The sequence below is a fragment of the Panthera pardus genome, unplaced genomic scaffold, assembly GCF_024362965.1.
Source record: "Panthera pardus isolate Hobbes unplaced genomic scaffold, ASM2436296v1 HiC_scaffold_6, whole genome shotgun sequence".
Taxonomy (NCBI): domain Eukaryota; kingdom Metazoa; phylum Chordata; class Mammalia; order Carnivora; family Felidae; genus Panthera; species Panthera pardus.
In genome coordinates this window covers 130,242,215-130,267,970 of record NW_026526991.1, presented here as the reverse complement: position 1 = coordinate 130,267,970, position 25,756 = coordinate 130,242,215, and the positions used below count along the sequence as shown (strand labels likewise).

General features: G+C 44.8%; 1 protein-coding gene and 1 long non-coding RNA gene across 7 annotated transcripts in view; one reads left to right on the top strand and one right to left on the bottom strand.

Moving 5' to 3' along the window:
* The window catches only part of LOC109273735 (uncharacterized), a 30,107-nt gene extending 26,979 nt beyond the window's left edge, over positions 1-3,128 (bottom strand). For 2 of the 4 annotated variants that reach the window (XR_002083223.2, XR_002083222.2), the window contains exons 1-2: positions 2,867-3,128; positions 912-1,277 (exon numbers count right to left, since the gene is read on the bottom strand). This is a non-coding gene — a long non-coding RNA (uncharacterized LOC109273735). Of the gene's footprint in view, positions 1-911; positions 1,278-1,684; positions 1,801-2,866 lie in introns of those variants that run through there. The other 2 variants (XR_008419676.1, XR_008419675.1) reach the window with 2 other exon arrangements.
* A 50-nt stretch (positions 3,129-3,178) lies between these two features.
* Positions 3,179-25,756, top strand: part of PROSER2 (proline and serine rich 2) — a 44,825-nt gene continuing 22,247 nt past the window's right edge. The window contains exons 1-2 of one of the 3 annotated variants that reach the window (XM_019460805.2): positions 3,179-3,288; positions 23,917-24,133. In XM_019460805.2, the coding sequence (XP_019316350.2) occupies positions 23,996-24,133 (138 nt within the window). In that variant the 5' untranslated portion in view covers positions 3,179-3,288; positions 23,917-23,995. The other 2 variants (XM_019460803.2, XM_019460806.2) reach the window with 2 other exon arrangements.

Below are 25,756 nucleotides of genomic sequence, written 5' to 3'. Positions count from 1 at the left end.
CCGTTCATGCTATGTCTCTCTCTGTCTCAAAAATAAATAAACGTTAAAAAAATTTTTTTAAAAATAATTTTGTTTTCAGGGTGCCTAGGTGGCTAAGTTGGTTGAACGCCCCACTTGGGCTCAGATCATGATCTCACAGTTTGTGAGTTCGAACCCTGAATTGGGCTCTGTGCTCACGGCTCAAAGCCTGGAGCCTGCTTCAGATTCTGTGTGTGTGTGTGTGTGTCTCTCTCTCTCTGCACCTCCATTGCTCACTCTCTGTCTCAAAAATAAACATTTTAAAAAATTTTAATAATAATTTTATTTTCGCCTTCCCCAGGGTAGGTGTTAGTAGCCTCGTTGTACAGATGAGGAGCTGAGTCTCAAATAGGAAAAGCAGCTCAAAATTGCACATCCGAGTGGCAGAGGCATAAAGTAAAATCATTTCTTCTGGATTTCCTCTTTCAGCTCTAAAATGCTATATTCTTTTAGTAAAAAAAAACATGAAAATTACTACCCATTCTTCTTTCGTGTGTGCCCCCTCTAGTGGCCATAACGGATATTGCAGTTTCTCAAGTGGACGCTACACAGTAATTATTTTTATAAAACAAAAATGTATGTTCAGCTTAATTTTTCTAGTTTACTTCAAAAATTTTCATGACACAAAGTTCATAATAATATTTGTCTACTGTTTGGGGGTCATGGATTTCCGGGATTCTCTTAACAAAGAGCAGCCTCAGAAGACATATAAAACTCCAGTGAATATAAAGTAAAATTTTATAAATTCCATGGCTTTTAAAGTAATAACAATAGGAGATACAAAGACTTCCCAGATGTTTCTTTGTTCCTTTTTTCTCCCTTGACGTCATCTAAGTACTTTCATGAATAACTCTTTTTAAATTACCCCTCTAAGCTATTTCTTGTCTTCTTACCTCTCATTGTGTTGTTTAGTCCGTTTGTGTTATTCCGTGGGCACAGAGGTGCCTAGACAAGGGTGCACCGGGGACTGGAAGCCGGTCTGTGCTCAGGCAGTCACGTGGCGGCCCTGGGTAGGTCTGCACCAGCTGGAGGAAGGTCCACCTGTTTGTAATTCCCACAAAGCTCTGGGGTGTGTGCTGGCCAGGGGCTGGGCTCATGGCCCCAAAGCCACCTGCTTGAAACTTTCATCCCTGTTCATTTCCCACCTCTTTTTTTTGGTGGTGATAGTGGCGTTCGGTTGGTGGGTTTTTGCCTTCTTTTCTTCTCTTCCTTCCTACTCCCATCATCCTTCAGCTTCTTCCTTTTTATCTCTTCTTCATCTGTAAGAAAAGATAGAGTAAAATTTAATTTCTACACAAAAGATAATGTGTAAGTCGGAGATTTTAAGTAAACTTTAAAAAAGTAAGCCAGGGGCGCCTGGGTGGCTTAGTCGGTTAAGCGTCCGACTTCGGCTCAGGTCATGATCTCGCAGTCCGTGAGTTCGAGCCCCACGTCGGGCTCTGTGCTGACTGCTCAGAGCCTGGAGCCTGTTTCAGATTCTGTGTCTCCCTCTCTTTCTGACCCTCCCCCGTTCATGCTCTGTCTCTGTCTCAAAACTAAATAAACGTTAAAAAAAATAAAAAAAAAAATTAAAAAAAAAATTAAAAAGTAAGCCAAACATAAGTTTACATATCATGAAAACTTAACCAAGCAAAAAGCACAATAATAAAAAGAAAAAAAGGGGCACCTGGGTGGCTCAGTAAGTTAGCTTCTGACTTTGGCTCAGGTCATGATCTCGCGGTTTGTGGGTTCAAGCCCCACGTCGTCGGGCTCTGTGCTGACAGCTCAGAGCCTGGAGCCTACTTCAGATTCTGTGTCTCCCTCTCTCTCTGCCCCCCTCCCCCCCCCCCCCCCCCCCCGCTTGTGCTGCCTCTCTCTCTCTCTCAAAAATAAATAAACGTTAAAAAAATGTTTAAAAAAAGAATTCTGGGAAGCACTTGACAAAATGTCTTTTTTCTTTATCTGAAATCCTTAAAGACAAGGGTTACCTGTATTACCTCTCACTGGCAGGTGTTTAATATTTAATTTTTACTAAGCCAATTCATGCTAAATGAATTAGTATTTAACACAATATGTTCAAAAATAAATAAATAAACAGCAGAAAGCTTAGACCCATTATTCATCAAGGATTAAGGACCGACAGTATTGATTCCCTCCTGGATTGGGTTCAGAAAGGGGCGGATAATAATACTTGCCTAATTAACCAGCATGTTGGGTAGATTAAAGTGCTTTGTAAACATTAATTAAAGATGCAGGGAGTTAGTTGAGGCCAATGTGTTATTAGTGAAAAAGGTGTCTCTCCTTTAATCAGGTCCGTCTTCCTGGGGAGGGCAAAGAAATGAGCTAAGGACGAAGGTATTGGGGCTCGGCCCTGAGCGCCGCCGTGACTCAGTCATTCCGTGCGGCCACTTCCTTCCCCCGTTTTCTGTAAAATGGGGATGCGCGCGCACACACGCACACACACATACACACACATACACACACAGCATTTCGGAACACGGGTTTCAGAATGCCTGCCGGCTGGGTGCACAACCAACCCTACAATTAATAAAGCCCCGTAATTCTTGCTTTCTCCCTCTCTCGAGAGCTGTGCTGCCCCGTGGAAACACTGGTCACATTAGCTCTCAACAACTTAATGAAAGCCTTCCACCACCGGCTATTAACCTCAGTCGTTATTTCCACAGCCACGGAGAAGAAAATAGCACCGAGCAATGGGGTCAGGAGCCCCGGGAGGAGTTTCTTCGCCTCTCTGGACCTCAGTTTTCCCTCGGTGCAAAAAGGGGCACAGAAATCAGGGGCTCGTACTAAGGATTGCCTGAAATAACATGTGCGTTACATGGCTCCTCCGAGGGTAATAAATAGTCCGTACTTGGGAGTCACTATCGAGTAACACGCCCTCTCAAAGCTGACGACGACCCTGTCGGAGCTCCAGACGCAGACTCTATTGCTCTTCTCGGCGGGTGTAACTCGAAGGTGGCGCCGGGGGAGGGGAGGGTCCCCAAATTCAGACCTCGCGCGGCGACCGAGGACCCCTTCGAGAGGCGGCCGCGGGGCAGCTCCGGCGCGGGGGCCTGTCCCTTTAAATGCCCCGGGCGCGCGCTGAGTGTTTTGGGGGGCTGAGCCCCGGCGGGGAGCGCGCGGCGGGGCGGTGCAGCGCGCAGGAGCGAGCGCGCGGCGTGTGGGGGAGGAGGGAGCGAGGGGCGGGGGTGCGAGGGCGCGGCGCGGGTGGAAGCGCGGGACGGCGAGAGCGCGGCCGGCCTGTGAGCGTGCGGTGGGGAGCGCGCGGCAGAGGTGCGAGCGCCGGGCGGCGGCGGGAGCGCGCGGCCGGGCGGCCTGGGACTGTCGGCGAGGCGCGCGCGCGGGCTGACCCGGGAGCGGGCGGCGCGAGGGCTCCGGGTCGCGGTCCGGGTGGGCACCTGCGGTCCCCGGGGCGGAGGCTCCTTCCAGGTGAGTTCGGACCGTGCGATCCCCTACTGGGTCCGAGAGGCGGGAGGGTGCGCTGGCAGCCGGTGACCTCGCCTGGCACGTCGGTGAGCGGGGCGCCGTTTGGAGTCTGTAGAGGGAGGCTTGGGCTCGGATGGGTTTCAGATAGACGAGGATGACCCATTTTTCTTGTGGCCCGGTTCTCTGTACTTCCCACGCTGCCCCGCCGGTGCCCTGGTTGCGTGGATCTCTTCCTGCGCGCTGCTCCCCTCCACCTCGCTTGCCCAAGCCTCCTGGAAGTTAGGAAAGACGCGCAATCCGAGGGACCGTAGTCGACCCGGTGGCCTCACCTACGGGAAACCCAGTGCCTCCCTTTGGGATTTCAGGGATTCGGTTGCGCCCTAAATTGGGGAGGTGGGGAGAACGCGGCTATTTTCGGCTCCGAGGATGTCCTGTTTGGGGGGCGCAAGGTAGTCCGAGGCACGTGTTTAGCTTTGGGCGCAGAGCGGTTACGAGTTGTCCCTAATATCTTTCCCCTGTCCCCACGGCCCTTCCCCGGAGTCGTTCCAGGACTCGTCGCCTGCCTTGCCGCCGCGGTCCTCGAACTCCCGGGAGCTCTGCTCCTTACCGCTGCGGAGAGGAGGGTGGGAGGCTAATATTGACAGGAGGTAGGCAAAGCCACCTGTTAAGCTTGGGTCCTGCGCGAGTGACCAGTAGATTTTTGTCCCCACCCCCACCTCCGCCCCCCAGGCCCGGATCACCAGCAGGTAACCGAATCAAGTGGGAATGCGTAGGATCTGCAGTGAATCGGGGCCGGAAGGGATTAAAACAGGAGAAGAAAATGTGGCCGAAATGATGCAATTTAACAAAAGGCAATACAGTAAAGTCCAGTATTTCTCCAAGGCTTTTTAAGTTTCCCAGTATTGTTTTACGGAGTCTAAATTTAAGCATCTAACTTTTTTTTTTTTTTTTAAACCGCAGGAACTAACCTCAGAAAACTCTTTAACTCTTTGCCAGGCAGGCTGGTTGGTACGCAGCAGAAAACTTTAAAGGAAAGTCATTTTTTGTGTCTCCCTCCCCGCCCCCCAGCAGAATAAAACAAACGTTCAGGTTTCTTGCAGGAGGACTGTAGGAAGAAAGTTCCTTCTGGCTCTAATTTTAATGGAGAACATTTTTTCTTTTAATCTGTATTTCTGAAAAATACAGAAACGCCAAGCCAGGTGTAAGTGCAAACTTGAGAAAGATGCTCACAGAAGAGATGTTTATTAAAGATACTTTTCTACTTTATTTTTCTAAAGCACTGCATACTTAGGGTTCTAGCATGCACTAAAAAGTTAGCCCTCAAAGTTCCATGTGTGAATGTTACAGATTGTTTTTCTAGGTGGAGGAGGTATTTTCGTTCATGAGGCCAATGTGGAAATACAAACAAATGTCCTATTTACTTGGGATTGGGTGGGAAGGACGGAAGTTGTCTCAAATCTTTCTTGCCAGACTTGACAGCGTATGTATGGAATCTTGTGTATTTTCTTGCCCAGACCAATAAGAGCCACTTTTAAGTGACTGGATAGGTTCCTTGGTAACGGCGTTTCAAATGAGCTTTTCTTTGAAAATTTTGGACACTAATAATCTAAAAGCAACACGTTTTCTCCATTACTAAAAATCAGGAAGGCAAAATTAGAGTAATATTGGCTAGTAATAATTTAGAGAAGGCTGGAAAGACGAGAGATGCTTTTAAGAAGATTGGAGTGTGTCAGACTCTATGACAGTCCCCCTTTGCCTACTTTGGTGCAGGGGCTGAGTGTTCATTAATTCATTCAGTGATATTTAGAGACTGACCACGTACACCAGGCTGAGTTCTGAGTTCATTCTTGGGCACACAGACATATCTAGATAACAGCCATATGGCCCAGACTGATTAAAATCAGATCAAGTAAGCCTTCATCAGGAGCTGAAGATACACCTGGCCCTGGTTCCAAAGTTCTCAGACACCTAAGGAGCCTGTAGTTGGCACCGTGTGTTGATTCTAACGATCATCTCAAATAACTAACCCCATGAGGTAGAGTGGAGCCTTGAAGCCTGAAGGGAGAGAGGTGAAAGTCTTGGGTGGAGCAGAGCTAAGAACAGGGGAGCCTCTGAAACAGAAGTTCAGGTGCACCTTATCTCACAGTTGCAGGACAGTCGCCAGGGGCATGGAGGCCATGCGGGGGTAGGTGCCAGGGAATCCTAGGAGCATCCCAGAACTTGAGCTCTTTGCTTCGCCGAAGGGCAGCATTGCATTTCAGTTTCCGTTGCCCTTTCTGGTCGTGATGCCGGTGGCTTCCTAGCTGCCTGCGTGCTCTGCGGACGGGCCCTGCCACTCTGCCCGTGAGACACCGCAGCACGCCCTGCCTTGAGTCGTTGAGTGCATCTGCTGGCCATTGCAGAAAAGCCTCTGTCCACACTGGCACAGCAGGATCACTAGAGTGGACTCACTAGTAGTAAGTAGCCTCTGTGGAGAGCCGCAGTGAGGCTGTGCCTCTCAGTAACCCCCTTGTCCCCCTTCTAGACACGCAGCATTAATATTGAAACCTATTTTAAGAAAGTAGGTGCTGGGTTTATAATCCATGCGGTCAGGATTCGTGGTAAAGGAATGTGTAGGGCAGAACATTCCCCCTTGTTGGAGAGAGCGGTGATAGCACTTTATGAATGCAGATCTTCAGACTGGATATTTCCAAAGATCCTAGCACTGTGAAGACTTGAATCTCTTTATTTCCTAAATTGTACTAAATACATATATATTATCAAGTTTATCATTTTAAAGTGTACAAATCGGTGGCATCGAGTACATGCACATTCGATGTGTTTGAGAAGAATGTGTTTTCTTTAATTTGTTTTCTGTAGAGTGGCATGTGGGTGGCTCAGTCGATTAAGCCTCAGACTTTTGATTTTGGCTCAGGTCATGGTCTCACGGTTCAGGAGTTCGAGCCCCGTGTCGGGCTCTGTGCTGACAGTGCAGAGCCCGCTTGGGATTGTCTCCGTCTCTCTCTGCCTCTCTCTCTCTCTCTCTCTCAAAAATAAATAAACATCAAAAAAATGTTTTCTGTAGAGATCTGCAGATATCCATTAAATGAACCTTATTAATTGAATTATTCCTCACTAACTTTGTGTCCACTTAACATGTCAATAACTGAGAGGGGTACAAGAGGTCCCCGACTTGATGGTTTTTAGACTGGACGATGATGCAGAAGTGGTGCACATTCGGTAGAAACCATACTTGGTATTTGGAATTTGGGTCTTGTCCTGGGCTAGCGACCTGTGGTCAGTCCTCCCTCGGATGCTGGGCAGTGAGACCCAGCTCCCAGGCAGCTGGCAGCCGAGGACAGACATCCATCCACCGACAACCCTATCCTGCCATTCTGTTCTTTGAGCATAGTGTTCAGTACATTATGTGAGATACTTAGCATTTCATTATCAAGTAGGCTTCGTGTTAGAGGATTTTTGCTCAACTGTAGGCTACTATGAGTGTTCTGAGTACTTCTAAGGTAGCCTCGGCTATGTTTGGTAGGTTCCATGTATTAAATGCATTTTCAGCTTAAAATATTTTCAACGCAATATGGGTTCATTGGGATATAATCCTATCATAAGTCGAGGAAGATCTATATCGAAAGATACCACTGTAATGGGGGCTTTGTCAATATCTCCTTGTATATTTTTTAATGTTTATTTTTTGAGACAGTGAGAGTGTGAGTGGGGGAGGGGCAGAGGGAGGGAGACACAGAATCCGAAGCAGGCTCCAAGCCCCCAGCTGCTGACGTGAGGCTCGAACCCTTGAACCCACGAACCCCAAGATCATGACCTGAGCCGAAGTCGGACGTTTAACTGACTGAGCCACCCAGGCGTCCCTCTATCTCCTTGTATTTTAAGCTAGAAAATATTCTGAGGCTTTGTGCCTACTACTTTATATGTTAATATCTAACTAACAATGTGCATTTGTAAGTTTATATTGGTAGACAATACAGTGTCTGATAGGAATTGAACTTTTACTATTACATAGTTATCTTCACCATTAATGAGGATTTTGCCTTAAAATCTATTTTGCCTGATGTAACATAGCCAGAAGTGATCTTCTCGTTGCTGTTGTGAATATTGGCTTGGTGTATCTTTTCCCATCCCTTTTATCTTCTTTTAAATGCCTTTGCTGAAGTATAACTGACATTCAGTAAACTGCACTTATTTAATGTGTGAAAAAAGAAAAAAGTAAATTCACAATGTTGTGCAGCCTTCACCACTATCTAGTTCCAGAACTTTTACATCACCCTGAAAGGAAACCCCATTCCTTTAAGCAGTCCCTCCCCATTTCCTCCCTACTCCAGCCCCTGGCAACCACTAATCTGCTTTCTTTCTTTATGGATTTCCCTGTTCTGGATATTTCATATAAATGGAATCATACAGTATGTGGTCTTTTGTGGCTGGCTTCTTTTACTTAGCAATGCTTTCAAGATTCATCCAGGTGATAGCATGCATTGGTACCTCATCCCATTTATTTATTTATTTATTTATTTATTTATTTATTTATTTAAGACACAGAGTGTGAGCAGGGGAGGGGCAGAGAGAGAGGGAGACACAGAATCAGGCTCCAGGCTCTGAGCCATCAGCACAGAGCCTGATGCAGGGCTCGAACCCACAGACCACAAGATCATGACCAGAGCAGAAGCCGGACGCTCAACTGACTGAGCCACCTAGGCGTCCCATACTTCATCTGTTTTTTAAGTGGCTGAATAATATTTCATTGGATAGACCACAATTTGTTGACCCATTTATCAGTTTGTAGACATTTGGATTGTTTCTACCTTTCAGCTGTTGTGAGTAGTGCCGCTATGAACATTTGTTTACTAGTTTTTGTTTGAACACTTGTTTTAACTCTTTGGAGGTCTGCACCTAAGAGTGAAATTCCTGAGTAAGAGTGAAATTATATTCTTGCCAGCAACACGTGAGGGTTCAATTCCCCCACGTCCTGCCAACATTTGTCATTTTCTGTATGTGTGTGTGTTTGTGTTTGTGTGTGTTTAAATTGCCATCCTTGTGGCCATGAAGTGGCAGTTCACTGTGGTTTTGATTTGCGATTCCCTAATGACTAATCGTGTTGAACAACTTTTCATGTGCTTGTTAGCCACTTAATAGGTCTTTGGAGAAATAGCTTTTCAAGGACTTGATTCGCTTTTGTATTAGCTTTTGTATTGCCAAAATCTTGCATGTGAGTGAGTGTGGTTACTTTTTTTAGGTTTATTTATTTATTTATTTATTTTGAGAGAGAGAGAGAGAGAGAGAGCATGCAAGTCGTCGTAGGAGCAGAGAAAGAGGGAGAGAGAGAATCTCAAGCAGGCTCCGCGCTAAAAGACGTGGGGCTCGAACCCACAAACCTTGAGATCGTGACCTGAGCTGAAACCAAGAGTCAGACACTTAACCGGCTGAGCCACCCAGGTGCCCCAGTGTAGTTATTTTTATAGGGCTTGGTTTGTGTGTTATGTTCTTTCTGAAACCTTCATTCTGTTGTTTTGGGTTTTTTTTTCCCCAGCCTCTTTTTGCAGGCTTCTGCTGCTCCTCCTAGGAGACAAATGTTCTGACTAGTGCTTTGAAATATTTAATATTCTGCCCATTTTAGTTATTGTTCCAAAGGCCTCAGGTGTTCCTTTGTTCATTCAAGCAATATTTGTAGCCTGACCATCTGCACTGTGCTGTGCCCTGAGCTAGTCACTGGGTATACAGACATACCAGTCCTTACATGCTTCTTTTTTGATGTCTGCAGCTACGTTTTATTTTATTTTATTTTATTTTTTTAATTAACATATTAATAGTGCCTGACATAGGGAAAAAGAGCAGCACTCAGCTGGAAGTGAGGGCGTCTTCCTCCTATTTTCTAGGGTTCCTCACTTTGCATTTCTGGAACTTGGTTTGCTGGTCTGCGAAATTTCGGGTAGGACTAAATGACGTCTCAGGCCCCTCAGACCTTGAAACTAAAGAGGATAAATTAAGGATTCGTGACCGCTTTCTTTTACAAACCTAATTCTGTGAGTGTACTTAAAATAGTTTATGTTGCCCAATTTTGCTTAAAGAAATTATCTCGTGTAGGAAAAAAAGATGCCTGTGCTTTTATGCTAAACTATACACAGGCGAGTTTGGTCACTTGCTTCCTTCCAAAATGGTGCACTTGGTATTTTTTCCTGTAGAGATTCAGAGGGTTTGAGGAACTTTAGCGAACATTTAAGTTCCTACCATGGTAGGCACGATGGGGAATATAGAGAAGGATAAGGTGTGGTCCTTGCCTTTGAAAAGCGCTGACCTAGTAAAGGAGGTAGGATAAACGTCCATAGGAATCCGTAGCAGAGGCCCACTGCTCTCTTTTGGGAGCAGAGGGCAGAGATGCTCTTTCCTTCAGGGCATCAGAATACCTGTTGGAGGATGTAATGGTGGAGCTGGGCCAACAAGGGGAGGCTGCTGGAAAATCAGAATGATAGAAATGTGGATTTGGTTACAACACTGAGGAGTTTAGCCTTGTGTCTGCGGCCATGAACCACGGAAGGCGTGCGGGTTGGGTTATGACAGCAGGTCCCGTCTTCTGGCTTCACTGTGGCGTAGATGTCTGTATACCCAGGGAGTAACTTGACGTTGAACGGGATGTTCAGGGTTGAGGAAGGGAGGATGGAAATATGAGATAAGATGGTACAAACAAGGGGATGGTGCCAAAGATGTCAAATCTTGAATAGATGTTTTGGTGCAAGAAGAGTTTAAAAAAAAAAACAAAACCCACCCATTATTCCAGAGCAGAGAATGAAGGACCTGGACCCAGCTCTTTCCGACTTGCCAAATCGACTTACGGGTTTCAGACCATAGTTTCCTTGTATGTTAAATTGCCCTCCACACACCCTAGATGACCAATGACTTTGTTGACTGAGCTCCTACGAGTGCAGGCAACTTCACTTTATGAATCAGATGTCTTTACAACGTATGCATGGTGAATATATTGTGTAGTGGGCATTCTTTCCCCCTGCAGACTCCTTGTGTGATGTTAGAGGTGTCTTCAGAGAAAAAACATTTTAGTATCAACATGGAGTAAAACCGTACTTACACTACAATTTCATTTTAAAGAATACCTTTTTTTTTTTTTTTTTTTTGCCGTGGCTAGTTATCAGTTCTATTCCAAGAACGTTAGGTTAACCATGTAAAATTACCAATATTCGGCTATTTTTGACCTACACAAATGGCAACTTTATGTGATTTCAATTTAATAACGGTGGGCTTGTTAGACCCTTCCCTTTTCAACCCCTGTAAGCATGCAGTCAGTGAACTTGGAAAACTCATGTAAAAACAGTGTATTTAAATATTGTTTATTTCTTAGCTAATTCCCATTTTATTGGGATGTAAGTTCTTACAGAAGGTGTTCCCAGGAAGTGTCTAAGAAGGGAGCCTCTGTCTATATATCCAAGCAGCAGGGCTGGCTATAGGAGGTCTTGGAAGACGGAGTTAAATGTCCGAGGCAGTGGGTGGGTTGACCCAGCAGGATGTCTTGTGTGAGCTTTGCTCCCCCCTGGCTTGGATTTAGATCTGTACGATCTGAGATAAGCTTGTGTCAGTCAGATCTCTACTTCCAGTCTAACCAGGTGTTATAAATACCAATGCTACATGAATGTGCATTACCTCAGCTTTACTTTTGTTGTGAGGATGAAAGAAACATTCAACTAAGAATTTTTAGTTTCTCAGAAAAAAATAGCATTATACAATAATAAGACATAATTATTACTTCTAAGTAAGAAGTACGACATTTTATCTCCCCATTGTAGCATGTAGTGGGTGCTCTGGTAATATTTGCTGAATAAATTCAGAGAAAGCACACAAACTTGTTTAACAAAAGTAGAAGTTAAATGGGCATTTTCTTCTCTTTTACAAAATTTGTTTAAGGGGAGTCTGGGTGGCTCAGTCGGCTAAGCATCTAACTCTTGGTTTCAGCTCAGGTCATGATCTCACGGTTCATGGGATCGAGCCTGGCATCTGTGCTAACAGTGTGGAGCTTAGGATTCTCTCTCTCTCCCCCCCTCTCTCTGCCCCTTCTCCCCATCCCCCTCTCTCTCTCAAAAAAAAAAAAAAATTAAAATAGAAAAAATTTTTTTTAAATTTAAGAATCCAGAAATGCAATGGGCGTATAGAATGTCACTTTTTTTTTTTTTTTTTTTTTTTTGATGAGCTAAGAATAAGAATAGAACTAGATTTTGCTCTTGTTGAAGCTTTTCTGTTTGCTTCCTCATGTTGTGTGGGTCATTCCTTTTTGTCACAAGGAACTCCTCTGAAATGTAGTCAAGGTTGTTTTCTTTTTTTTTTTTTTTAATGTTTATTTATTTTTGGGAGAGACACAGAGTGCCATTGGGGGAGGGGCAGAGAGAGCCGGAGATGCAGAATCTGAAGCAGGCTCCAGGCTCCCAGCTCCCAGCTCTCAGCACAGAGCCCAATTCGGGGCTGGAACCCATGAACCCTGAGATTATGACCTGAGCCGAAGTTGGAAGGCTTAACCGACTGAGCCACTGAGCAGGTGCCCCATCAAGGTTGTTTTCAGATGAGGTTTCATTTTGGGAAAATCTAATTTCCACATCTTCTGTTCAGTGATAGGAAAGGGATGGTAGGAGGCCCTCAGGGCCTGTTAACCCAGCCTAGCTAGGTGAGGCCTCTACCCTGAACTTGTTTGCTTAAATGTAGGCTCATCAGTTACTCTCCTGTGCTGCCCGCCCTCAGTAAGTTACCGTCTCCTATAAATAGCTGAAACTATTCACAGTTGAGACAGTCTGAAATGAATCTTGGCTTTTGACATGGTTCAGAAAGAGCTTTTCAAAAGAAAAAAAAATCTAAATGAAAGCATGGTAATTGTTCTGGGGAAGTAAAATTACCAGTCTTTAAAATGTATAATTGTATTTAATACCCTTGAGTGCCAGTTAGAGTTTAAGGCCCTAAATTCTTACAGAAGATGTTTTAGTGGGAAGAGGAAGAAAACCAACTCAGAGGAAAAGCAAAAATTGCATGGAAAAGATGCTGAACTGTTGACTGCATCAACAATTTAAAATTCCAGAATAAAACTAAGTCTCTACCCCCAGCACCGACCAGCTTCTGCCTGAGGAAGATTTTCCTTTGATCTTCAGGGCTGGGGTCCAGTCCCAGTTTGCCAGTTGGCTTTCTGAGTATTTTTTGGAAGCTTTCTTGTCTTTCCAAGGTTTTTGTTTTCTCAACATTGAGAAAAGCCTCTACTAAAGAATAGTTACTATGTATCTATTTTACTTCAGCTGTTTATTTGTTAGGGGCTTATTTTTTTAAGTTAATTTTGGGTGTGGATTACACTTACAGATGTACACATGCATGCATTTATACTGATATTTATTACATGTTAATACTGGGAAGCATTACTGGTTGGGTGAGTCTAATGTATTTATTGGCACCAACTTTTTAACAGATCATAATTCATAAAGCTAAGTGAAGCATCTCCTCTATGGCTGTATTTAAAGTTACTTCCCCTGTGCTCTTCATTTGCCCTTGACCGAAATATATATGAAATATATAGGTTGAATGAGAGTACCTTGTCCTAAATTTGACAGCTTTGGTCTATGGATATGATAAAGGATGGGTCACCACAACGAAGTTACCATGTTTTATTTTTACTTTATGTTTAGTTATAATTTTGAGAGAGAGAGGCACAGAGAGAGAAGGAGACAGAGAATCTGAAGCAGGCTCCAGGCTCTGAGCTGTCAGCACAGAGAGCCATGCGGGGCTCGATCCCACCAACAGCGAGATCACGACCTGAGCCCGAATCAGAAGCTTAACTGACTGAGCCACCCAGGTGCCCCCGAAGTTATCGTGTATGAAATAACTCCTAAGTGTTTAAACTTCTATTTTTTTTTTCATATTTTATTTTTAAGTAAACTCTATACCCAACGTGGGACTTGAACCCACAACCCCAAGATCAAGAGGTGCATGCTCCACCTACTGAGCCAAGTGCCCCTAAGCTTTTCTTTTAGATCAAAGGTCTGATTTAAGGATATTATAACTTAAAAAATAATAAGATGGTTTTAACATGTAAATTTTGTTAAGGACTGAATAGTAAGTCTCTATTTTGTGGCAAGTGTTTTCCAAAGTCCTGTGGTTACACTGAAAAAGAGAGAGGGAGAGAGCGAGCGAGCTTTGCTCACGACGCTCTTGTAGTCTAATCGAAGAAAAAAGAATTCCCTGCACAGCGAAACCGGATGTGATCTGACGCATCAGAGCGACCAAGAGATAGCAAGATGTGGTCAACGAGAGGTGAAATACAAGCAGTGGGTCCTGAAGGAGCCGGTGGAGAGGCCAGTGATGAGCAGCAGCAGGAAGCAGGGTTTGAGAAGGTCTGGTTGCGTTTCTGAGCGAGGCTTTGGAGGAGAGCAACAGGGGAGCCCGTCAAAACCTGGCTCAAGCCTGCCCAGAACATTACGCGGACCAGGCAGATAAAATGTTTCTGTTGTAGAAAACAGGGTGGACGAGACCAGGGTGGGCCGGGGCTGGAGGCGCCGTAAGCCCCGTGTTACAGACAGGTGGGTCCCTTGGCAGTACAGATCGGGAAGCCGAAAACCTCCGAGCTCTGGCGGGTCTGTGGTGGGAGAAGTAATCCCGGGTTTTAGAAGGCTTGTTTCGGTCCTTACAACTCACTGGCGAAGGCTGTCCTGCGTGTTTTATTTTTAACAAGGATATTGAGAGTCGACAACTCGAAAGAGGATGTGCGGGACCAGCAACGGCTCCACGCGGCGTCTCCGTGTGCGTCTGCGCGGGCGCGGCGCCGGGCGCAAGGCGGAAGCGGAGCTGTTCTCAGAGACCCCCACGTGCTGCGATACCCGCCGTGAAGTCATTTTTAGGGAGTCAGCCTGGTACATTATTTTTAGGGGAGAAATGAAAGGGTTCGTTTAGTCTAAGAATTTCTGTTAAAGCCCTAATTAAGTTGAATAATAGAAAAGAGAATATCTGTATTCAGTTTCTGTCCCACTTCTGGATTGGGTTAATAAAACAATAGAGGGAGCGCCTGGGTGGCTCAGTCAGTGGACTGTGCAACTTTTGATCCCAGGGCTGTAAGTGTGAGCTCCACTTTGGATGTAGAGATTACTTAAAAATGAAATCTTAAAAAAAAAAAAAATAAAGGGGCCCCTGCGTGGCTCAGTTGGTTAAGCATCTGACTCTTGATTTCAGCTCAGGTCATGATCTCACGCATGGTTCCTGGAATCAAGCCGTGAGTCAGGCTCTGCACTTGACAGCATGGGGCCTGCTTGGGATTCTCTCTTTCTCTCTCTCTCTCTCTCTCTCTGCCCCTCACCTGAGCTTGTTCTCTTTTTCTTTCAAAATAAATAAACTCAAAAAAAGGTAAAGAGTTGGTATCATTCATAGCTTCATCTTCTAGTTAATATCTTGTTATAAAAAACTCATTTTTAACACACACTATTTATATAAAAGTAGGAATTAAGGCAGAACCAGATAGGAATGAAAAAAGTAGGACTCCTGCCTTTTTTGTTTGAGTAAATCAGAGCTAAGTGCCGATCATCTCCTTTTGTGTTCAGATGAATGAATGTTGTGCAGAGCTACTAGCATTAAGGCCAACAATGGCTATTTTGTGTTTACTGATTATTTCATCTAGGAGTGTGTACATTCCAGTAAAAATGGCTGTTCTCTTTATTTTCACCCACTGCTTACCCATATGAAAAAGCCCATTCATGATAATGAGCTGTGGTGACTCAGAAACAGTTCCCACTGTGAAACTCGTTCATTTTTAATGTTCTTGAAGGTCAGAACCTCCCCCCATACCTTTGAAAGCAGCTTGGCTTTTAAATCATCATATTGAGATTTCTTGGGAGAGAGCTTTAAAGATAATTACTTTCCTAAGATTGTTTTCCTACATTTTGGAACAAGTCTTTACAGAATTCCTGTGAGTGGAAGTAGGGGGACTCAGCTGACGGACTCAGTGTGGAGAGTGATTCTGCCCGTTACTCATAGGTGTGCACACTGACCCTCCCTCCTGCACAGCCTGACGTGGGAAGGGGGCTGTCTCTAGGATTATTTCTATCCCTTTCCCAGCTAAGCTGTGCTTCTGCTGGCTGAATCTTAGCACTGTTGGTAGGTGGCATCTAGACAGAGGGAGGGTCTGAACCACAGGTCCGTGGGGTTCAGCATCCTAGGACACAATCTGGGTCTTTTCTTTTATGAAGACTTTACCCTGGTAAAGAGTGGGGGCAGTTCTCTTTTTTAGAAAGTGTCACAAAGGCACACTGAGCAAAATTAGTTCCACATCACTCGGTTAAGATGGATAGTTTTTCCATTCATGTTCAGCACTAACAAAGGCAGCGATCACCCTTGTGGTTTTGTGTAGCCTGTCTGGAGGGCATCTGAGTCTTTCTTGTAAGGTGTGATTCCCTTCCCCCACCTAGTGGGTATAAAGCCAAATAGTTGAAGGTGAGGGAACTTCATATGTTCCAGCTTCGATTCTTCGGTAAACTGGATCAAATCAACCTTTCCGTGGTTAATTTCGAGCTAAATTGTAATCCAAGAAAAGTTTATCTTAAGTGGTTTCTCCTTCCTTTGAAAGCACTTCCCTCCTGCATTGCCTTGGTGTTTCTAGACTACACAGGTCTCTCTTCTTCCGTCATTAAGTGGGAACCCATCTGTCCCGCATCGTTTCCTTAGATGCCGGACCTTTCACACGTTTCCCAGGTGATCCAATGATCTGATGAATCGTTCCTCTCCAAACTTCCAGGTCATCTTCCTTTTCTGTTTCTCCAGCAGTAGGAGTGAGGTACAAGCAGGTGTATACTCTAGGACAGTCATGTGCCCACCTGTCCCTGCCACTGGCCTGTGTCCCTGGGTATGGGTGTAAAATACAGTGTTTTGTGTGTGGGTGGGAAATTTATGTAAATGGAATTGTGCTAAGAATCTGATTATAACGTTTCACTGAATACATTTCAAGACTTATCCCTGCCACTGTCCAGTTGATTGCTTCTGACTGGTATACAGTATTGCATAGGAAAAGCGTCTACCAGGGTTTGATTATTCTTGGAGTCCCTAGTGGGCGACGAATCTAGATTCCCACCGGCTCTACTCCACAGCAAGCAAAGTTCCCCTGTATTCCTGGAGAATTCCCACGGCGTAGACTGAGCAGTGGGATTTTTGGATCATAGGACGTAGTTTCACTAATGAAGCACTGCCAGACGGCTCCATGGAGGTATTAATTTCACAGTCCCCAACCGTGGGACATGAAGGTTCCTGTTGCCCCACATTCTTGCTGGTATTTGTTATTTTTTAGTTATCTAATTTTTGCCAATCCAGTAGGTATAAAATAATGGCATGTGGTAGTTTCAATAGTTAATAGTTTTAACTTCTAATTCTTTCGTTCACCAGTAACATTAAACATCTTTCACTTCTTAGTCACTTGGATTTCTTCTCTGTGAACTGCTTAATCATATTCCTTATTTATTTTTTTCCTGATGAGTTTCCTGTCTTGTTACTGTTGGTTCACAAGAATATTTTGTATATTCTAGCTATCAGTTCCTTTTATGAGACGGTAAACCGTCGTCTACCAGCCTGCCTCTTTTCTGTTAGCGTTGCTTACAGTGTCTTTCATTTTTATGTAGATAGATTCATTGCAACCGCAATTTTCACCTGAGGATTTGTGTTTTCTGAGTCCTCATGAATAGAAATATCAACGGAGCAGAATAGGAAATTCAGAAATAGAGCCTACCACGTAAACATTTAGAAATAACATTTAGTATTTCAAAACAGTGGAAAAGATGCATTTTTCAATTCATGGCATTTGAGTAACTGCATAACTGTGGGGACATAGAGCTCTCCTTCACACTTCACACCATGTAAATTCAAGTTGGATCCAATCTTTAAATATGAAAAGTGAAACCATAAAAATGCTAGATAGAACATATAGGAAGTGTTTTGTTGACATCCTTAGAATAGGAAAGGCCTTTCTAAGTCTGCAAAACCCATGAGGTATAAACCAAAAGATTGATGAATACAACTTTATAAAAATAAAAACTCTCCAAGTTAAAGTACAAATTAAGAAATTTAGGAGTCTTCTGGTTGTTCGTGGCTCTTTGTTCTTCCGAATACATTCTTTCTCCTTTTTTTAAGTCTCTAAAAAATTAGAAAACCAGCCTGTTGGATTTCTCTAAGAATAGCTCTGTTGTGATTTTGATTATTCTATTAGCTGCACTGTCCAATAGAACTTTCTAGGATGATGGAAATTTTCCAGTAATTATTGCTTGACATACAGCTAGTGCAGCTGAGGGACTGAATATTTTAATTTAATTTTAATTAATTTAAATTTAGGGGCTCCTGGGTGGCTCAGTCAGTCGAGCATCCGACTCTCGATTTTGGCTCGGGTCATGATCCCAGGATTGTGGGATCGAGCCCCACGTGGAGCTCCGTGCTGAGTGGAGCCTACTTGAGATTCTCTGTCCCCTTCTGCCCTTCCCCCACTTGCACTCGGTCTCTCTCTCTTTCTCTCTCTAAAAAAACAACAAAACAAAACATTACTTTAAATTTAAATAACCACATATGACCAGAGTTCATTGGACAACCCACATCTATAGCTTCAGTGCAATTCAATTTTAGGAGAACAGCTCATTTTTATGGTATTGACTCTTTTAGTCCTGAATGTGGCTATCTCTTTATTAGTTCCTTACTGACTTTCAATAATATTTTATTATTTTTTCCAAAAAAGTTTGCATATTTTTTGTTAAATTTATTTTTTGTTGTTACACCTATTTCTAAGTAATATATACATATACACATATATACTTTATGCAATTTTGTTTTATATTATTATTTTTTATTTTATGTTATTTTAAATGTTTTTTTAGTTATTGTTTCTGGCTAGCATATAGAAATTGACTTTATTATATATTAATTTATATCTAGTGACTTTGTAAAACACACTTGTTGATGCTAATAATTTATGAGATTTTTGGAGTTTTCTACAAATACCATAATTACCTGTAAATACTGACATTTTTGTTTCTTCCTTTTTGATCCTTATGCATTTTTTTTTCCTGCCTTATAGGTGGGGTAGTACTTAAAATACACTATGCAGTAGAGGACAGCAGTGGTAATAATGGGAATGGTTTTAATGTTTTGTCATTAAGAGTGATGTTCGCTGTAGTTTTTGTCATTAAGTGTGATGTTTGCTGTAGTTGTTTATAGATACCTTAAATTTGGGTTAAAAGAAGTTCTCCCCTCATCCTTTGTGACGTTTATAAAAAATTATGCCCAATATTAAATTTGTCCAACACTTTAGCTATGCTAAATCTTCTGTTTACCCCCATCCACTTGAATTTTTAAATTGCTATGAATTTTTTTTCTTTAAAAAAAAAGAGTTCAATTTGGTTCTTTTTTAAGTTACCCTGGTCATTTTGTATGATGGGACAGTTTCCTTCTGCCAGGAAGAGAGGGTCCTCGGAGGTATTTTCATACCGCATCCCGCATCTGAAAACCATTTCAACGGGCCAACCAGGCTATCTCATCCAGCAGACCCTGGAAATGCGGGTTTCTCCGTGGGGCTTTGCTTACCTTCTCTCGCCACCGCCTCGTAGCTAATCAGTAGGCTTCTCCTAGTCCTAAAAGCAAAACAAAATAGGTAAACAAAACCAATGAGTCAAAATACCTTTCTCCAACCCAGTAGTTCCTGTAGCTACTGCCTTTTTGTCCTTCCTGTCACACCTCAACTTTTTACATTTTAATTCCAGGTAGTTCACATACAGTGTTAAATTAGTTTCAGGTGTATGATACAGTGATTCAGCGCTTCCTGTACTTGGCGCTCATCACAACAAGTGCACTCCTTAATCCCCATCACCTATTTCACCCACCCCCGCTCCGGACATCACACCCCAGCTTCTAAAACAATTCACCATGCACCCCACTCCTCCGTCCCCGCGTTGGTCTGCTGTCGTGTGCTTTCCGCTCGACTGTCTCTGTACTGCTAGCTCTTTATGAGGTCACCTTGGTTGGTGAGTTCAGTGGACAGTTTTTGGTCCTTAGTCTGTTTCGCATTTTGGCGGCCACGGTTCACTTCTCTTTTTGTTCTTGAACTGTACTCCCGCCCTGCCTGTTAGTCACGAAAATTTCAAAATCCCTTCCCTTTAATCTCTCATGTTTTTCTGTTCCAGCCTTATGGCCACAGCAGTTTCAAAGTCTTTATATCATCTCTTAGGTGAACTAGGAAAATAACTTGATAACTGCTTTTATTGCCCCTGAAATAGATTATTTATTGGATTGTGAGTATATGCAGCATTCAAAACAGAAAAAAATACACATGCTCAGGCTTTACCCTCACAAATACGTTCAGTAGGTCTAGGTCAGATACCTCGCTGAATTAAAAACCAGTGCCTGTATCAGGTTCCTCTGTGGAAAAGGTGACTCTTACCCATCAATTTGTTGTCTGCTCACTGTGAAGTAGGAAAATAGCAAACATCTAAAGAATATGCTTAGGCCAGAGAGGAAGGTAGGCCTCAAATTGAAGCATGTATTGATTGGTAGGGAAAAAACTTGAATTATGAAGCCTTTTTGGGAATGGGTTAAAGTTGATTGCTTTTAGGAGAATGGTCAAAGTGCTGTTCCAGCATTAATCCTGTGAGAACACAGCAACAGCACAGGGAAGAAGGGAGATCGAGAAGCTAGGACAGCAGTTAGCTGGCTTTGCCATCACGTGGGCACCGGGGAAACTGGTCCCAAACTTGGTGGTGGGACTAGAAAAGGGGTGGATCCATCTGAAGAAGTACAGGAGGGCTGGCTGCTGGTTGATGGCGAGTGGTGGGGAGGGGCAGGCCTCAGGGACATCTCCCAAGCTGGGCGTATGTGCCACAGCCAAAAGTCACCACGTCTGTGGATGGGCTTTGACTGGCATCATTCATCTTTGGAGGTTGGGGTGCTTTCGGACGCATGATGGAAAGACCTAGCTCCTGAGGCTGTTCTGTACACCTGACTGTAGCTATTTGGAACTGAGATGGGGCGGGGTGACGGTGAAGGTGGGCTTCATGCTTGATGCCTCCAGGTCATTGTAGGTCTTTCTGGAATGCGTGGGGAAGATGAAGAAGAGGAGCTGCCTTCCTCCCTTGTCTCCAGTGCACCCACCGGAGGGTGTTCACTTGCCTAAGTCCCACAGCCCCACCAGCCCCACCAGGTCCCGCAACCCCAAATAGCCCATCCTCCCCACCCGCAATGCTTGGCAGATGGAGATTTACTAAGACTGTAGATCAGTTGTGGCCTTGACCTCCTTCTCTCTGCTCAACTGATATACTAGACCTCTCCAGAGAAGGACGTAACTAGTAAATAATGAGAGATAAGCGCAGGAGGTATGAGAGAATAAACAGGAAATGAGCACACGTGTCTCAAATTCCTGCTCCTGTGGTGTTGGGCCTGTCGGGACTTCTCAGCAAGGCTGGTTCTGCTCCTCTGGTAGAAGCTTCTTCATCTGTGGGGTCTCTTAGTCTCCGTTGTTGTGAAGTACGCTGTTTGCAAGCCCAGAGTGAACCCATGGTTGGACAAGGAGGCTAAATATTTTAGGGTGGTAATGACCATCCCGGACTCCTAGCTGTGGTCACTCCCGTCAAACCTGTCTGCCCTGTGTGACGTGCTACTTCTCTCCTTCCATCCCCTTTCCAGGCCAGACTGGAGAAAGAGAGAGGGCTGCTTCTTTGCCCTTCCTCTTCAGAAAACTTAGCTCTCTCCACCACGGACTGCCATGGATTTCATATTTCAGTTGCTAGGGAACTAGGACCAGGGAGCCCCTCGTTCTTAATCCTTCGGAGACCACAGAAGATTGCCACATTGAGCCTGTGAAGGACATCAGACCAGGGTTTTCACTCTCTCCCCGACAACCTCTGCCTTCCGGGGAATGCTGGTTAGCTTCCTCCTGTTCTTTCAAGACAGTAATTTGTCAAAGTCTCAAGGTTATAGTTTTACCATGTCAGAATAGCTTTTAAAAGTGTAGGAACACAAGAGAGAGGTCTGCTCTCGAGTGGCGTGCTAAGTTAGCACCCTCCCGCCGTCCTGTGAGCGCCTCAGATGCTGCTCTTACTGCGCACAAGCACGAAATTCCAGACCTTTCCCCGTGGACGAGGCAATTCCACCCGGTTCCTGCCTCACGTGGGGCTGAATCAGCATCTCACTGGCCCATCTTGCATCCCCCTGTTGTGTCTGGGGAAGTTAGTGACCCACATCTCCCTCCTTTCCTTGGAGCATGACTTAACTGTAGTTCAGGAAGGAACTAGAGCAGAGTCAGTGGGTAGGAATGTGCAGATCAGAAAGAATCGAAGCATCCGCGTGTCTTCTCGCATTTCCTGCCCACCTCACCCAGGCCCTGGCTACTCACGGTCCCAGCGATGGGGAATGTTACTGGCTGTGTGGACAGTTTAGATAAAGTCTGTGTATTGTTGAGGCTTGCTTACTATTAAAAAATTTTTAAACTTTTAACGTTTTCTTAAGTCTTTTTGTTTTAACATTTGGAATAATGGCCAACTTTCAAAAAGTACATATATGCCCAGAATCTTCTGTTCCCTAGCCTTGCTCTTAAATTGCCAGTTGAGTTGGGCTGATTCACCTGAAGAATGAAGAGAAACCAAGAGGACTAGTTCCATTTTTGAGCTGTTCTAACACCTTTGGGATTTCCCTAAAAGATCTCACAGTAATTTTTGAAGTGTTTTTAGTTTTTTAAACGTTTATTTATTTTTGAGAGAGAGAGTGAGCAGGGGAAGGGCAGAGAGAGAGGGGGACACAGAATCTGAAGCAGGCTCCAGAACCTGATGCGGGGCTCAAACCCACTAACTGCAACATCATGACCTGAGCCAAAGTTGGACGCTTAACTGACTGAGCCACCTAGGTGCCCCGTAATTTTTGAGGTCTTAAAGTGACAAAGTCCACCTAAAGGTGTTCAGTACTGATTGAGCTTTCTCCACAGATGTTCATGTTTCTATTAAAAATGAACACACACGCAAGCGTGTGCGCGGACACACACACACACACACACAGTTGTGCTGATGGATCTCTGAGCTCACGTACCCCTCAGTATTCTTAAAGGGGCTTGTGAGGCCACCTGGCAGTATTTTCAGTTTAGGAAGGAAGAACGTGGGCTTGTATCTCTCCACTTGCCATAAGCCTCCACAAGAGGCTTACTCCCTTATTCCCTATTAATCTTGTTTGGTCTTCTAGAAGGTTTTGTTGAACTCAATTGTCCATTGTTCAGAGACTGAGCTGAATTTCCTGCTAAAAGAGTCAGAGTATGAAACTAAGGGGCTGATAGGGGGAATTTCAATGTCTTTGTTCCTGAAAGTAAAAATATGAACTTCCTTGTTGTGTTAACTTAAGGTACCTTAGTATCTTATGTAGAAATTGCAAGAGCATCACAGCCTCCAGAGAGTCTAGAATCTCAGAGATGTCACCAGACTTCCTTTCACAACTTCCTAACTCTTGTCACTCTGCTCAATTCTGAACTGCAGTGAAGCTGAAAAGGAACCATAATTTTGTGGTGTCTGAGGTAGAAAAGACTAGAATCAATAATCAGCACAGGGAAATCCTGAATCTGAGTGTGAAGGTGCATGAAAGTGCTGGCCCTAGGTATAAAGGAGGGGCTCAGAACATTACTCTATCAAATTTCCAGCACCAAAGTCATTGTTAGTGCATCCATCCATCTTTTCCTTAAAAAGGATTCTCTTCCTGGCTCTCTGCCCCTCCCCCACTTGTGCTCTGTCTCCCTCCCTCTCTCTCTCTCTCTCTCTCTCTCTCAAAAGTAAACATTAAAAAAGTAAATAAATTGGGGTGCCTGGGTGGCTCAGTCGGTTGAGTGTCCGACTTCAGCTCAGGTCATGACTTCACGGTTCATGGGTTTGAGCCCCATGTCAGGCTCTGTGCTGACAGCTCAGAGCCTGGAGCCTGCATTGGATTCTGTGTCTCCCTCCCTTTCTGTCCCTCCCCAACTCATGCTCTGCCTCTCTCTCTCTCTCTCTCTCTCTCTCTCTCTAAAGCAACATAATAATTTTAAAATTTTTAATAAAAATAAAGTCTATTAAAAATGATTCTTACATCTTCCTAATGGAAAGGTATATAAAGGAGAAATGAAAATGAGCAAACAAAAATTAACTTAGGGGCTCATAATTCCCTTTGTGTTTTTAGAGTTTATTTATTTTTAGAGAGAGAGAGAGAGAGCAGGGGAGGGGCAGAGAGAGAGGGAGAGAATCCCAAGCAGGCTCCACGCTGTCAGCAAAGAGCCCGATGCGGGGCTCAAACTCACGACCCATGAGATCATGACCTGAGCCTGATGCTTAACCAACTGAGCCACCCAGGCGCCCCTGATTCCCTTCGTCTTGATGGTCGAGGCTGCGAACCCGGATGACCGTGACCCACGCCCAGCCTTTTCTCTTGGGACTGAGGCCCGGGCCCCCTAACCCTGTCCGCCTGTGCTCCATTTCTCCACAGGTAGCTGCTGCTTCAGCATGGGACGCGGGCCCCTTCCCCACTCCCTGTGAGCGGCCCGGGGGCCCGGGGGTCCGCGGGGATGCCTGTTAGCCGCCAGCAGTCAGAGTCTTCGGAGATGGAGCCGGACGCGTCACCCGGCGGCAGGCTCGGCGACCTGAGCCGAGGGGGCAGCTTGGAGAGCGGAAGCAGCGGTTCCCGCTCCAGGAGTGTCACGCTGGTGAGTGACTGTTGGCTCCGCCGCGGCGGCTGGCTGATTCTGTGCCGGCCCCCCGCCTCCCGGAGGCACGTCTCGGGGCATCCTCTTGGGTTCGCTAGCTCCGCATCCGTGCTCTGTCAGGTGGCATCTGATTCGTCATCGTCGTAGGGTCTGCACAGATGCCGAGCCTTGCTCGGCAGCCAGGCGGATCTCGCAGCGGTGGCCGGTGACCCGGCCGCCGAGAGGACCCTGCCCCGAAGGCCGTAGGACACCGGCGGGGGCCTGCTGCCGTTCAGCTCGCGGAGGGTTGAAAGGAGAGAAGGCCTCACGGGGCAAAGCAAATTCACTTCGAAGCGGATTTTTACCTCTTTGCAAATACAAGTGCTTTTGTATCCATCTCTCTCAGGATCCAGGCCCTTACACAGCCTGAGAAAGCTTTGGGGACGTTCACAGAAAGGACATTTAGCTTTAAAGGTGACCCGTCTGCACCCCTTGCCCCTCAAGATACTCATGTTGCAGGAGAGAGACGTTTGTTTTCATAGAGGGAAGGACAGGAGCGAGTTAATGTTGGCCGCACTGCGAATGGTCTCTGTTGTTTATCTCAGGCCCTTCTAGTGGGAGCAGAACTTCCTTCAGCCCTAAAATTAACCCCAGTTGTGTTGAATATAAGATTCATATGGTGTAGAGAGCAGTTAATAGTAATGATAGAATTTATAGACTCCTACTTGTATGTTCTCTTAAACCATCATAGTAACGTGAAATGTTATCTGATTTCATTCACCAGAAGAAAAAATATAGTACAAATTACTCTCTGAATATCCAGGAAACTAGAAGTCCTTAATAATGGAGAAGTATGTAGAAATGACAGATGAACTTGGCAGTAATTAGCAGAGTGTATGCTCCAAAGTATCACGAAGCAGCCTGCTTGGTAGATGGTGTTTCTTTTTTTTTTTAATACTAAAAAAATTCTTTTTCTTAATTTTTTTTATGTTTATTTATTTTTGAGAGGGAGAGAGACAGAGTGCACGCAGGGGAGGGGCAGAGAGAGAGGGAGACACAGAATCTGAAGCAGGCTCCAGGCTCCGAGCTGTCAGCACAGAGCCAGACATGGGGCTTGAACTCACAGTGAGATCATGACCTGAGCTGAAGCCAGATGCTCAACTGACTGAGCCACTCAGGCACCCCCATTTTTTTTTTTTATTTTAAAGAGACAGAGTGCACAAGCTAGGGAGAGGGAGAGAGAAAATCTTAAGCAGTCTCCATGCTTAGCACAGAGCCCAACACGGGGCTCAATACCACGACCCTGGGATCATGACTTGAGTGAAAATCAAAAGTCAGACGCTCAACCGACTAAGCCACCCAGATGCCCCTGTAGACGGTATTTCTAGGACTTGAGGTGGTGACTTAGGTCCTATAGTCTACGGGACCACCTGTGCCAGTGGTGATGGGAAACAGTGTAGAGTTTTCTCAGACGCCCCATGGTAGCTAAAGAAATGGGTGTAGCATGTTAGCAGTCAGGGTATTTGAATTATTTTCTTGTTGAACTTGAGTCTCTTAGCTTGCTTCGTAGCATGGCCTCTTTTGTAGGAGAATGAAATAATAAAGAACCCCCCTCCATCTCCTCCTAGGAGAGACCACAATCCC